This window comes from Xyrauchen texanus, chromosome 1 (genome assembly GCF_025860055.1).
Source record: "Xyrauchen texanus isolate HMW12.3.18 chromosome 1, RBS_HiC_50CHRs, whole genome shotgun sequence".
Classification (NCBI taxonomy): Eukaryota; Metazoa; Chordata; class Actinopteri; order Cypriniformes; family Catostomidae; genus Xyrauchen; species Xyrauchen texanus.
This window is the reverse complement of record NC_068276.1, coordinates 9,139,209-9,152,862: the sequence shown is the minus strand read 5'-3', so window position 1 is coordinate 9,152,862 and position 13,654 is coordinate 9,139,209. Positions and strand designations below refer to the sequence as shown.

General features: G+C 37.3%; 1 protein-coding gene across 1 annotated transcript in view; it reads right to left on the bottom strand.

Annotated features, from left to right (window-relative positions):
* Positions 1–455: 455 nt before the first annotated feature.
* snrpa1 (small nuclear ribonucleoprotein polypeptide A') overlaps positions 456–13,654 on the bottom strand; it is a 47,352-nt gene continuing 34,153 nt past the window's right edge. The window contains exons 3-9 of the mRNA XM_052134052.1: positions 12,832–12,910; positions 12,687–12,733; positions 12,486–12,588; positions 4,956–5,035; positions 2,050–2,122; positions 1,828–1,921; positions 456–852 (exon numbers count right to left, since the gene is read on the bottom strand). Of these exons, the coding sequence (XP_051990012.1) occupies positions 701–852; positions 1,828–1,921; positions 2,050–2,122; positions 4,956–5,035; positions 12,486–12,588; positions 12,687–12,733; positions 12,832–12,910 (628 nt within the window). The 3' untranslated portion in view covers positions 456–700. The remainder of the gene's footprint in view (positions 853–1,827; positions 1,922–2,049; positions 2,123–4,955; positions 5,036–12,485; positions 12,589–12,686; positions 12,734–12,831; positions 12,911–13,654) is intronic.

Below are 13,654 nucleotides of genomic sequence, written 5' to 3'. Positions count from 1 at the left end.
TAAAAGTGTTTCAGAGATTGGCTACGCCTGTGGTGATAACCCCATAGTGTCAGCTATGGCGCAGCATTCATTCCCCCATTTCAGGGAACCATGGTTACAGTCGTAACCTCATCTTTAACATGACACTTGAAATAATCACATTATCCTCTGCTTTTGACATCAAACCGTGAAGAGACATGCGCTCAACGTGTGCGCACATTGGATGAGCAGGCAAGAACGCTGGTTAAGGTGTACACATTCCATGTGAAATTGCCATAATGAGCAAATATTTACCTGTCGATCGGTTTATTCTTATGCCGTTTCTGACCTTACATCTATGAAGGAACTCTGTTTATTGCGTTTACATGACCACATGCATTGTCTGCTTAAGCATAATAAGTGTAAGAACATGCAGGCAAACACGCTAATTGATTGAATGGCCAAAATAAACTCTTCGCAAAAGACAAAAAGACTTCTTGAGTTTTCTTTATTAGGATATTCACATCAGGATTAACTGGTTATTATTCTGTTTTTGATGTATACGTTTTTAATTGTTGGACCAGGTTCAGATATAACTTCAAATTATTGTTCATTAAAACTAAATGTTTAAAGGAATTTGATTTACAAAACAAATTACACTTATCCATACAAGTACTGTGCCCCACATAACATCAAAAACATCAGGCATCAATGATTCTTAAACATCAATAAACTAAAATAACTATGATCCATTAACGTGCATGTCTTCCTGCATGTTATCATCTTCTCTGTTCCCTCCCTCCTCTACCATGCCATGCATGTCATCATACATTGGGAAGGATTCCAGCATTCCCTCTTGGATGTCCTCCTCTTCTTCAGCCATGTTAGCAGTATCTAAATAGGGGAAACCAGAAGACTTAAAAGGCATAGTTCACCCAAAAATGCAAAGGTTCTCTTTATTTACTCACCCTCTTACCAGCTCAAACTTGTATGACTTTCTTTTGCAGAACACAAAGATCTTCAGAAAGTAGTATGATGTGTTTTTGTTTATACGATGTTAAGTTAATAGGGTCCAAAACTTTAATGCTGAAAAGGACAATGGATAAAATCAATCCATACGACTAAAATGGTTATGTTGTGGGTGGAAGTGAAGCTATTTGGTGAATGAGGATTGCTTTTTTGCTCCGTCTCTCACCCAAAGCGATTTTACCACTTCAGAAGACAGATTAAACCACTCAAGTCAAATGGATTAATTATATGCTGCCTTTGTCCTTTTTGGAGCTTAACAGTTTTGGATCCCATTGATTTACATTGTCTGGACAAAAACACATCATACATCCTTAAAAAAAAAGAAATCTTAATTTGTGTTCCACAGCAGAAAGTCATAGGAATTTGAGATGAGTAAATGTTGAGAGAATAATTTTTGATAACCTATTCCTTTCACAGCAGCCTTAATAATTTTTAGTTCTTAAAAGGAAACTGAATATGTCCTATTACTTCTAATCTAAATGTTGTTTCATAGCATACAAGTTTAATGTTTCAGAAATGTGTGAAACTCGTAAACACTAAATTCTGTTCTACCAAGTCTGACAATTTAAACGGAGTGGACAAATTTCTAAAAATGTCTATCCTAGGGTTCCCACTCTTTTTGACCAATGAATTTCCATGACTTTTCTATTAGTTTGTGATTACTGGGAAAGGGGTTTTAGGGATTGCACTCGCAAAGAGAAGTTTCTAGCTGTAAAAATATTTTAGAGTTGAGAATGAACAAAAAAATAAAATTATTCAATACAGGAATGTCCATCACTTAAATTACTGTTATTAATTTTCTTTGGCTGTATCAAAACAGCTTTTTGGAGATCATCCCACCTGATTTCATCGCTCTTCCTGGTATTTGTCCAGACTGAAGAAGTCCCTTCAACCGCTCCACTTCAGCCAGTGATGTAGCATTAGCAATAGCATTCTACATGTAAATTTTTTTTTTTTAAATGTAGATATTATCACAGGGAATGAGCCTATGTAAATAAAAAAAAAAAAACTGCAAATTGTTCAGTAAATACAAAAATCTGATATATAACAACTGTTACATGCCTTGATGGCTTCGACATCTGCAGCAGAAGGTCCCATTTTCTTCTCAGGCTGAAGCCCAGCTCCTGGAGTGAATCTGAAAACAAGTAAATATGGGGTTCAAACTATGTGCCAGTGTTCAAGATGGTCTCTGCAGCCTTTCAACCACTGTTCTCACAATCAGTGTAGTATCTTGGGAATCTTATCATTATTAATATACTGATACAAGACAGAAATGCCTTGAGCCAGCTCCCCTGAGAAACACTGCTGGGTTATGATTTTTTAAGCTTGCTTAAACTTGGATCTAAATTTAAATTAGGGCTGAGCTGAAAATATCGATTAATCGGTCCTCATTTTAACGAACCGTTATCGATATTTTTTTAAAGTGTGCGTTATACTTCAGAGGATGTTTGAACGTTATCTGTACTTTGCCTTCTCGCCCAAAGATGCTCATGAGTGTAAGACGACTAGGATAAGGCTACATAAGTTTACAAAATCAGAGGATCATGGCGGAAGGTCACGGTAGTCAACTAAAACCAGCGCCAGCGTGAAATTGAAGTCTGATGTGTGGAACTATTGTGTTCAAAAGCCTTGACGGGAAGGATGCGGTCGACTAAACCACCGTTGTTTGCAAGTTATGCCTGCAAGAGTTAAAATACTGCTCAGACATCACGCTGACACGTCTAAACGTGTCAGCGTGAGAGCTAAGCTCCTGCCCTGTTGTGTGGTTCTGGACAACAACGACTAGACAATGCATTTGTCTGCAAACTACTGTCAAATTCACCACGCTCTCAGAAAATTGCAGACTCCATTGTAATGCTAATTTGCAAGGATTTATGCCCCTATAGCATAGTTGAGAACGAGGGCTTTCGAAATCTTATTAATGTATTGGAGCCATGGTATGTAATGGCAACACGCAAGTACCTCTTTGAAATGGCAATACTGAAAAAGAACGTTGCAGCGTCTATCCAGTCGGCAGAAAGTGTTGCCCTTACCTGTGTTAGCTGGACATCCAGGGCGACTGACTCTCATGTCACCATGTCAATACATCGCAAGTGACTGGACATTCTTGTTGCATGTTTTGGAAACCCAGGCGGTCCACACCAGTTGCATAGCAAGTAACATCACAGCATTGTTGAATGAGGCTTTACATGAATTGGAAATGACATGGAAAAAAACAGCCGGTTGGTTGCTTTGCAAATACACTGAACTTGCTTGGTAAGCGGCACTCAAACTCCCAAAAGTTTCTCACTTGCTTGGCAGAATCAGACGAAATCACAGGCTTTTCACCGAAGCAACACCGCCAGACATACTCTGAAAGTTAAAAATAAGTTACCCGATCTACCCCCACATAAGCTGAAGACTGGCACTGTAACTCAGTGGAACATTGCGCTGGAGATCCTGGAGTGCTTCCTGGAACAGCAGCCAGCCATATCCGCAGCGCTCCTCTCACCTGAGGTGCGCAGGAGGCTGACAGAACGGCAGCAGAAGATGTGATGAAGGCTCTGAGGCCCATGAAAGTTGCCACACTGGCCATGTCTGAGTGCTCCAAAATTCAGTCATAGCTTCTCTGCATGCACAGCTGTTACATGAGATGAGAATTGCACCCATCAACTGCACAATGATCAAGGACTTCAAATCCGCTATGCATGACAATCTAATGTCAAGGTAGGTTTACAAAATTTTATTCTGACTGTAGTAGTGTTGAGTTATAATAAGCAGAGACCTTAAGCATTGTTTATAAAATTAAATGCATGAGTTTCTAGCTAATTTGAAGAATAAGACTACATAATGCAATGCAATCAACACCACATTACAAATTAATACAACATGAATTTGCTTGTGTTTGATTGTATGACTGCATATGACAAAAAGTGATTGAAATGTGTATAATCTCCATGAGATATGCTGGTCTGAAGGAAAAGTTGAATACAGCATTGGCATTGGATCCTCGTTTCAAGGCCCTTCCCTTCTTGTCTGAAGGTGACCGTGATGACACATTTTTAAGACTGTATTTAATAATGTATTCATTGCTTTAAATACATTTTATCGTTTAATTTTTTCATCTTTAAGCAGCAAGGAACTGATGGTGTTGATGGTGAACCCACTGTGCCCGTTCAGCAGAAGGACAACTCCCTGGGTCCTGATGGTGTGGATCATGCAGAAGCCCCAACATCACCCAAGAAGTCAAAGACATCTTCTGCACTGATGGATCTCCTTGGACCAGTTTACAAACCAGCAGCCAGAGCATCAAAGAAAACTGACTGACAGTGTAAGAGAGGAAGTGGCAAGATACAGGAACGTCAAACCTGTTCCACTCACTGAAAACCCCCTAATATGGTGGAAGATGCATGCTGAAGTGTATCCTCTTTTAGCACGCCAAGCAAAGTGGTATCTCAGTGTTCCTGCAGAGAGAATTTTCTCAACAGCTGGCGAAATAGTCACAGCACAAAGAAGCTGCCTTATGTCAGACCATGTCAATCAGCTTTTTATTTCCTTTTCTTTTTTAACAATAATGAGCAGTTTGTGCTTTCCATGTGTGCATAATTATTATTTTCTTGTTACAATGTGTTACTCAAAAGTAAAAAGTAATTGAACATAAGTGTGAACCCTGTTGTTAATATGTAAACATGTTTCAGTTACCACTTTCCAGCATTTATATTTGAATGTGGATTCCATTTGTACAAAATTAACATTTTAAATTAAATATTGCTAACTGAATCGATATCAAATTTAATAGAAATTGAATCATGACCATATAAATCAGAATCGAATTGGTAAATTAGTGTCAAACCCCAGCCCTATTTAAGATGGAACTTGGTTTTTAACAACCAATTCATTGCCATTTTTTTATTCTTCACGATGTGGAGTTCATAACCACAGTCCAGTCATTCGGGAGAGCTGTGCTTGATTGAGGTGTTTCATCTTACGTTTTTGTTCGCTTGGCAATATCCTTTGCAAGCTGAGCACCTTGTTTGCCTTTGAACATTTTTTCAGCCTCCTGACGTTCCTACAGTGATACATTAAAAAGTTAAAGTAAATATTGACAACACACTTGGACTTGAACCAGGGTGCTACTGCATACAACAGTGCCAAGTAGATGGACAGCAAAATGTTAAGCAATGAATTATGATCTATCAGACACAAGCTGTCCATATGATCCTTTGCAACAAACAAAAATCTTTTCAGAAATAGTTAAAACAAATTAGAAATAATTCTCTCATCATTTACATTATGTCATCTCAAATGAAGTCTCAGGGCGATCCTCACGCCACATTCAAAAGTGCATAACTTAATTTTATTGCGGATACTAGAGATTTTAATAAATAACAGTGGTGTAACAATCCATCGATCTGGATTGATGCATCAATCAAATAACCAAAAATGCAATGTCATCAGTTCAACGCATAATCATTGATGTATAAGATACACCTTTCAATAGACTCTTCCCCACGTTCACTTAATCTGGCTTACAAGTTATGTACAAGAAGAACTGATACATTGGCAAGCAACCTGATTTCTGGTACGCCAAATAAAAGATCAAGTTTTCATGAATCCTTCTACAGTAAGGAATTGTTCAACGATGCAATGTTGACGTTTTCAAGTTTGCATTAGAACAATTGATCAGTCAAAATTCTCACTTTGTATAAAGCTTTGATTGTAGAATATGTCTTGTATTTTTTACGTTTCAAGCTGTTCTCCACTTACCGTTTATTATCGTTACTGATTAATCAGTTTTCATTCATTAACGATTGTAGATTAAATTTTTTTTAATAAAATGTGCAACCCTTGTGGACAAACATCTAGTTTCATGGCATTCAGCAGTTTAAATATTTTTTATGGCAACCATTCAAACATGACAGAATCAGCAATGAACTTTTAATCTCTCCACAACACCTCACAAATATGGGAACATTTCTCAAATTAATAAAACTCATCACATCAAATGATTTAAAGTCCAACAGTGATTGTCTTGAAATGTACAGTTAATCTGGTGCTTTGATGGCTATAACAGTAGTAATGATTAAGGACTAAACCACTGAAGGGACAAATCTTCTTGCAGAGGGTTTTACCATGCTGACTGTTCACTGTTAAAAACTGAAAAGCCATCATAACGAGAAAAAATAAATAAAAATAAAAGCTCTATGAGAAGGTGTGTCTTTCAAACATTTGTTAACTGCATCTGCCATCGAAACAACTACATAAAATATGCACATAAATGTAAGTAAATGATGAGGGAATTATCCTTTTTGGGTTAACTATTCAAAGGAATATTTGGTCCAAAAAATACAAAAAGTAAATACAAAAAGTGTGTATGTATAATATATATAAATATTGGGACATTGACACAATTCTAATCTTTTTGGCTCTATACACCACCACAATGGATTTGAAATGAAACAAACACGATGTGCTTTAACTGCAGACTTTCAGCTTTAATTTGAGGGTATTTACATCCAAATCAGTGTAGGAATTACAACAGTTTGTATATGTGCCTCCCACTTTTTAAGGGACCAAAAGTAATGGGACAATTGGCTGCTCAGCTGTTCCATGGCCAGGTGTGTGTTATTCCCTCATTATCCCATTTACAAGGAGCAGATCAAATGTCCAGAGTTCATTTCAAGTGTGCTATTTCCATTTGGAATCTGTTGCGGTCAACTCTCAATATGAGATCCAAAGAGCTGTCACTATCAGTGAAGCAAGCCATCATTAGGCTGAAAAATCAAAACAAACCCATCAGAGAGATAGCAAAAACATTAGGTGTGGCCAAATCAACTGTTTGGAACATTCTTAAAAAGAAAGAACGCACCGGTGAGCTCAGCAACACCACAAGACCCGGAAGACCACAGAAAACAACTGGTGGATGACCGAAGAATTCTTCTCCCTGGTGAAGAAAACACCCTTCACAACAGTTGGCCAGATCAAGAACACTCTCCAGGAGGTAGGTGTATGTGTGTCAAAGTCAACAATCAAGAGAAGACTTCACCAGAGTGAATACAGAGGGTTCACCACAAGATGTAAACCATTGGTGAGCCTCAAAAACAGGAAGGCCAGATTAGAGTTTGCCAAACAACATCTAAAAAAGCCTTCACAGTTCTGGAACAAAATCCTATGGACAGATGAGACAAAGAACAACTTGTACCAGAGTGATGGGAAGAGAAGAGTATGGAGAAGGAAAGGAACTGCTCATGATCCAAAGCATACCACCTCATCAGTGAAGCATGGTGGTGGTAGTGTCATGGCGTGGGCATGTATGGCTGCCAATGGAACTGGTTCTCTTGTATTTATTGATGATGTGACTGCTGACAAAAGCAGCAGGATGAATTCTGAAGTGTTTCGGGCAATATTATCTGCTCATATTCAGCCAAATGCTTCAGAACTCATTGGACAATGACCCGAAGCATACTGCGAAAGCAACCAACGAGTTTAAGGGAAAGAAGTGGAATGTTATGCAATGGCCAAGTCAATCACCTGACCTGAATCCGATTGAGCATGCATTTCACTTGCTGAAGACAAAACTGAAGGGAAAATGCCCCAAGAACAAGCAGGAACTGAAGACAGGTAGAGCTTGCAGTAGAGGCCTGGCAGAGCATCACCAGGGATGAAACCCAGTGTCTGGTGATGTCTATGCGTTCCAGACTTCGGGCTGTAATTGACTGCAAAGGATTTGCAACCAAGTATTAAAAAGTGAAAGTTTGATTTATGATTGTTAATCTGTCCCATTACTTTTGGTCCCTTAAAAAGTGGGAGGCACATATACAAACTGTTGTAATTCCTACACCATTCACCTGATTTGGATGTAAATACCCTCAAATTAAAGCTATAAGTGTATAATATAATATATATATATATATATATATATATATATATATATATATATATATATATATATACACACACACACACACACACACACAGATCAGCCACATCATTAAACCACCTGCCTAATATTGTATAGGTCCCCCTCGTGCTGCCAAAACAGCACCAACCCACATCTCAGAATAGCACTCCGAAATGATATTCTTTTCACCACAATTGTATAGAGCAGTTAGCGGTCAGAGTTACCATAGACGTTGTCAGTTCGAACCATTCTGGCCATTCTCGGTTTACTTCTCTCTTCAACGAGGCATCTTCATCCACAGCACTGCCCCTCACAGGATTTTTTTAGTTTTTGGCACCATTCTGAGTAAATTCTAGTGACTACACAATATTAGGCAAGTGGTTTTAATATTGTAGTTAATTAGTGTATACAATTGAAGTCAGAAGTTTACATAAACATTAGCCAAATACATTTTAACTCCAACTTTGGAGTATGCTTAGGGTTAACTATAAACTATAGTTTGCTAATATATATATATATATATATATATATATATATATATATATAGACACACACACACACACACACAAGGCCAAAAGTATTGTCAGTGACATAAATTTTGTGTTTTGCAAAGTTTGCTGCTTCAGTATTTGTAGATAATTTTTTTCACATGATTTAATTGTATACTGGAAAACAATGATAAGCATTTCACAAGTTTTAAAGGCTTTTATTGGCAAAAATATTCTATATATGCAGAGTCAATATTTACAGTGTTGACCCTTGTTCTTCATAACCTCTGCAATTTGCTCTGGCATGCTGGATATCAGCTTCTGGGCCAAAACCTGACTGATAGCGATCCATTCCTGCCTTATTAGTGTTCGGAGTTGATCATAATTTGTGGGCTTCTGCTTGTCCACTCGCCTTTTGAGGATTGACCACAGGTTCTATATGGGATTAAGATCCGGGGAGTTGCCTGGCCACAAATGTAAAATTTCAAATGTAATGATCTCCAAGCCACTTCATTATTACTCTTGCCTTGTGAAGTGGTGCTCCATCACGCTGGAAAATGCACGGATCACCACCAAATTGCTCCAGGATCGTTGGGAGAAGTTGCTCTTGAAGAATGTTTTGATATCTTTCTTTATTCATGGCAGTGTTTTTGGGCAGAATTGTGAGAGAGCCCAATCTTTTGGATGAAAAGCAACCCCACACATGGAAGGTCTCAGGATGCTTCTTTTGGCACGACACAGGACTCATGGTAGCGTTCACCTTTTCTTCTCCAGACTATCGATTTTCCAGATGTCCCAAAAAGTCGGAAGAAAACGGTTCCTCAGAGAAAATAACTTTGCACCAGACCAGGCCAATTCTTCAGTCAGTCCTTGATGTTTTTCTTGCAGAGAAGTGGCTTCTTTGCTGCCCTTCTTGACACCAGGCCATTGTCCAAAAGTCTTAACCTCACTGTGCGTGCAGATGAACTCACCAATCTGCTATCAATATTGATCAAGCTCTGCACTGGTAGTGACACGATTCCGTAGCTGACTCCTCAGGAGGAGACGGTCTTGGCGCTTGCTGGACACTCCGGGATGTCCTGAAGCCTTCTTCACTGCAGTTAAATCTCTCTCCTTGAAGTTCATGATGATCCGGTAAATTGTTCTATCAGGTGCAATATTCTTTGCAGCAATTTCCTTGAATGTGAGGCCATTTTGATGCAAAGCGATGATGGCTGCACAACTTTCTTTAGAGGTAACCATTGCTAACAAGAACAATGATTGGAAGCACTTCCCTCCTTTTATTGCAAACAGTCTGGTCTTATAATCCAATCAAAACGAATGAGTACGAGTCACCTGACTCGTACTCATTCACACTTTCCCAGGTGCTGCTGATATGATTATTGAAATTATGTTAGCTGGTCATTTTGTGCCAGGGCCAAAAAAAGTGAGATTTCGTTTTTTGTGATTAAGTAAAATTTTTTGGCCAATGAAGCTTTTTGCAATTATTTAAAATGCATCTGATCACTCTGCACAATAATCTAGAAACAATGTGAATCAACAACAACTGAAGCAGAAAACTTTGCAAAACAATTTATGTCACTGCCAATACTTTTGGCCACAGCTGCACACCCACATATTCATATATATACACATATACACAACACAGGCACCCAAAAGTTTGGAATTATGTACAGATTTAGCAATTTCGGAAGGAAACTGGTACTTTAATTCACCAAAGTGGCATTCAACTGATCACAAAGTAGTCAGAACATTTCTGATTACTGATATCCTAAAAAATAAAAATGAATAAAAATACAAAACAAAGTATTTTATGAAATCCGTTTAAATATTTAGTCCATTATAAAATTATTGTTCTAACAAACTCAAGTCTGCTGTCAAACAACTCCTCACATGCCCACAAAATGATGCTTCATCATCGCACATTGCACAAGGTAAAAACATTCAGTCAGTGAACCGAATGAATAGAATACAACAGGTGTATTGTTTTATTCAGACTAAAAGCTATTTTACCCAGTGTGACTTTATTTCCGGAAAATACAGTAAATAATAAAATTATTTGCTGTGCCGTTGCAAGAATTAATTTGCAAAAACAAATCTACAAATTCGATGGTTTCTTATTATCCCAATAGCGCTCTTGGAATCTTTGACCTCAATATACAGCGTACCTATGTTACTTGCATTTTAGACAGAAAACATGGACAAGCACTTGAAAAGAAAATTGATGATGGCAATGTGGGAAAGTGGTGTGCCATGGATTTTTTTTGAATTGTAAAAAGTGTGCTGTGGCAGAAAAATTTTGGGAAACACTGACCTAATCCACAGAGTTCATCTGCAAAAAAGCATCTAGAAGAAAACACAGCAGTATGCAAATTCTGTAATGCAATTGCAGTTGCTTGCCAGCTATTTGCCACCTAAGTCTGTGCGCAAGCTACCTTATTTAGATAACATATATTGAGAGATGTAGCTAATGCAGTGTTAATTTAGTGAGAGATTGAGGGGACAGGGCATGTAGTGACAAATTGTTGTTCCCCAGTTACGTTTTTGCTTGTGATAAACAACGATGAGACAGGCCACATAAAGCTATGTAGCTAATGTTTAAAAAGTTATCATACATCAACGTTAGCTAATGTCAGCTCCAACATAAATGCTACATGCCGCAGTAACGCTCCCTAACTTGAATGAAAGAGTAATGCACCTCCACTTATATGAAAAATATAAATTTGAAATAGGCTGCTTTTCTTATGTTTGGCATTTTTTGTTCTATTTTCTAGATGTAGCTATGTGGTTAGCAAACTGACCACATTTATACAAGGCTTGATGTTGGTTCAAAAACAACAAAAAACTTACTATAATGTTTAAAACAGAGAAAAGTGAAGACTTAAGCACTGAATAATATTTTATATATTCTGTACTTAATGATGTTTCTAGGGGAAGAGTCATCCAGAAAACCTGATGTGATGCTTGCATAAAAATTTTGTTTTAGGTGGATGGTAAAACTTGGAAAAGGAGTGTTGGAAAAGGAGTGTTGAATAAAGATGGTTAAGTTGATCTCAGCTTCTTAGTGTTTGTTTACTCATAGAAAATAAAAGGAAAATTCACACATAACATTCACCTCTGCAAATCCTTTTGATTATTTCTCATGTGCAAACACACAAAAATAAAAAAGTGAATGAAGAGGAATCTTCATTTGTGTTATGGGAACGTGGATCTTTCAGATCAATTTGCATTTTCCACATTTTATCATAAGTGTGTAATGCAGTGTGGGACTCGTACTGGTCTGGACTAAGAAAAATAAAAAAATACAGGTGCAGGTCTTATGGGCAAAAAAAGTCACTTTTGTACAAATTAGAGTGGGCAAAAACACAGACATTGGACAACAGATAATTGGAAAAGAGTGTTATGGATCTTAACCCAATTGAGCTCTTGTGGGATCAGCTAGACTGTAAGGTGCGTGAGAAGTGCCCGACAAGACAGCTACAGGAAGCGTGGGGTGAAATGTCACCTGAGTAGCTGAACAAACTGACAGCTAGAATACCAAGGATATTTATTTTTCCCCCAAATTGTAATAGAAATGTTTCATGTTATTAATGTCCTGACTATACAGTGTGATCAGTTGTATGCCACTTTGGTAAATAAAAGTAACAATTCCTTTCCATAAGATCAAAATCTGTATATAATTCCAAACTTTTGGTGTGTGTATATATATATATATATATATATATATGTATATCTTCATTTGTGTTATGGGAACGTGTATATATATATATATATATATATATATATATATATAGCACTTTTTTACTAATTTTGTACCATTATGAATCCATTATACCAATCCTATCCTAATATTAACTGAAGTTAAAACTAATGGTTTATTTGCATGACATAGCATTATTAAAAAGAATCCCATCTCCTTCACAAATACTGCCCAATGATTGTTTAATATTACTTACTACATAAAGTAAATATAATAATTTGCAAGAAAATTGTTTAAGATCCTAAGTGAGATGACAACAAACATGAAAGCAAAAATTTATTACACAAGCATTTCCTTTTCCTCACCCGTCACGTTATGCATTAAAGCATCCTATAGTTAAGAACAAAGCCAATTAAGTGTCAAATCATACCTTCAGTTTGACCTTTTGAAAGTCCAGAACACAGATCTGTGGGATTTTGTTGATGACATATAATCTGTAATACTTCTTGTTGGTAACTGGATTCCGGAGAAGACTACACATCAGGAAACAAATGTAATTCTATTTAATTACATTTATTTTAATTTATAAATTAAAATACTATACAACTCAAAACAGCAATTTGCAGATAACCTGAGCAGGGTCAGCGATTTCACTGTAGCAAGAGGATCCAAATCGCCCTGTTAAGCACCAGAAAGCATAACTTTACATTGAACGAAACAAAACTTGGAAACTCAGACTCAATGTGTGTCGAGGCGCATTTTTTAATTGAACTCACCAGCTCTTGAATATTGTTACTTGTAAGAACAAGCTCCTTCAGATTTGGTAAAGATTGCTCCAGGTTCTCTCCAATTCGGCTGCAATAAGAGAAAAAAGTAAATCCTTAACCCTTGAGTTGTCTTATTTATTTATTACCTAATTTGGTGATCCTAGTCAAAAATGACCAGCCTACTAAAAATGGCTTATAAATCTCTCATTATGCTATATGGGTATAGCGGCTCAAATGTCTCACAGTTCTGTTTGTATCACGATTTTAAGGTCAAGGTTTCTGTACTGTTCAGTATTTATGTTCAGGGGAAAAAATATATGATCGCCAAATCCTGCAAACGGTGCCTGTTTAGGTAAATGTTTTTTGACCATCGCTGTTGTAATTGACTGCATAAAGAAAAAGTTCCCAGACAGGAGACTTAAATGACGCAGGGGCTTCTCTCTTGCGGCTTGTTTTCTCCACTTGCCATTTTGCCAACTAATGCGTGCAGGACTGTGATGTCATCAAATGATTTAACATACTCAGTTAATAGGACAGCTTCTCTGTAGAAAGTTGACAACGTGAAATACAGGAGGATTGTGTCCATCTACAGAGCTATACAGGTGCATTAGCGGAGTCTATTTGGTGCTTTATTTTCTTCACCAAACTGTAGCATCCAGATGCGTTATTAAACTAGGGATGAACCGCTAAGCAAATGCTTACCAAACTGTGGTTGGCGAACCTTAAGGTTCATTTTTTTACCGAGAACCTATTATGCTATATTATCACAAAAAATTTGATTAGATCTTTTTGTCAGCTTGTTTTCTTTCAAATAGCACAGATTTTGTATTGC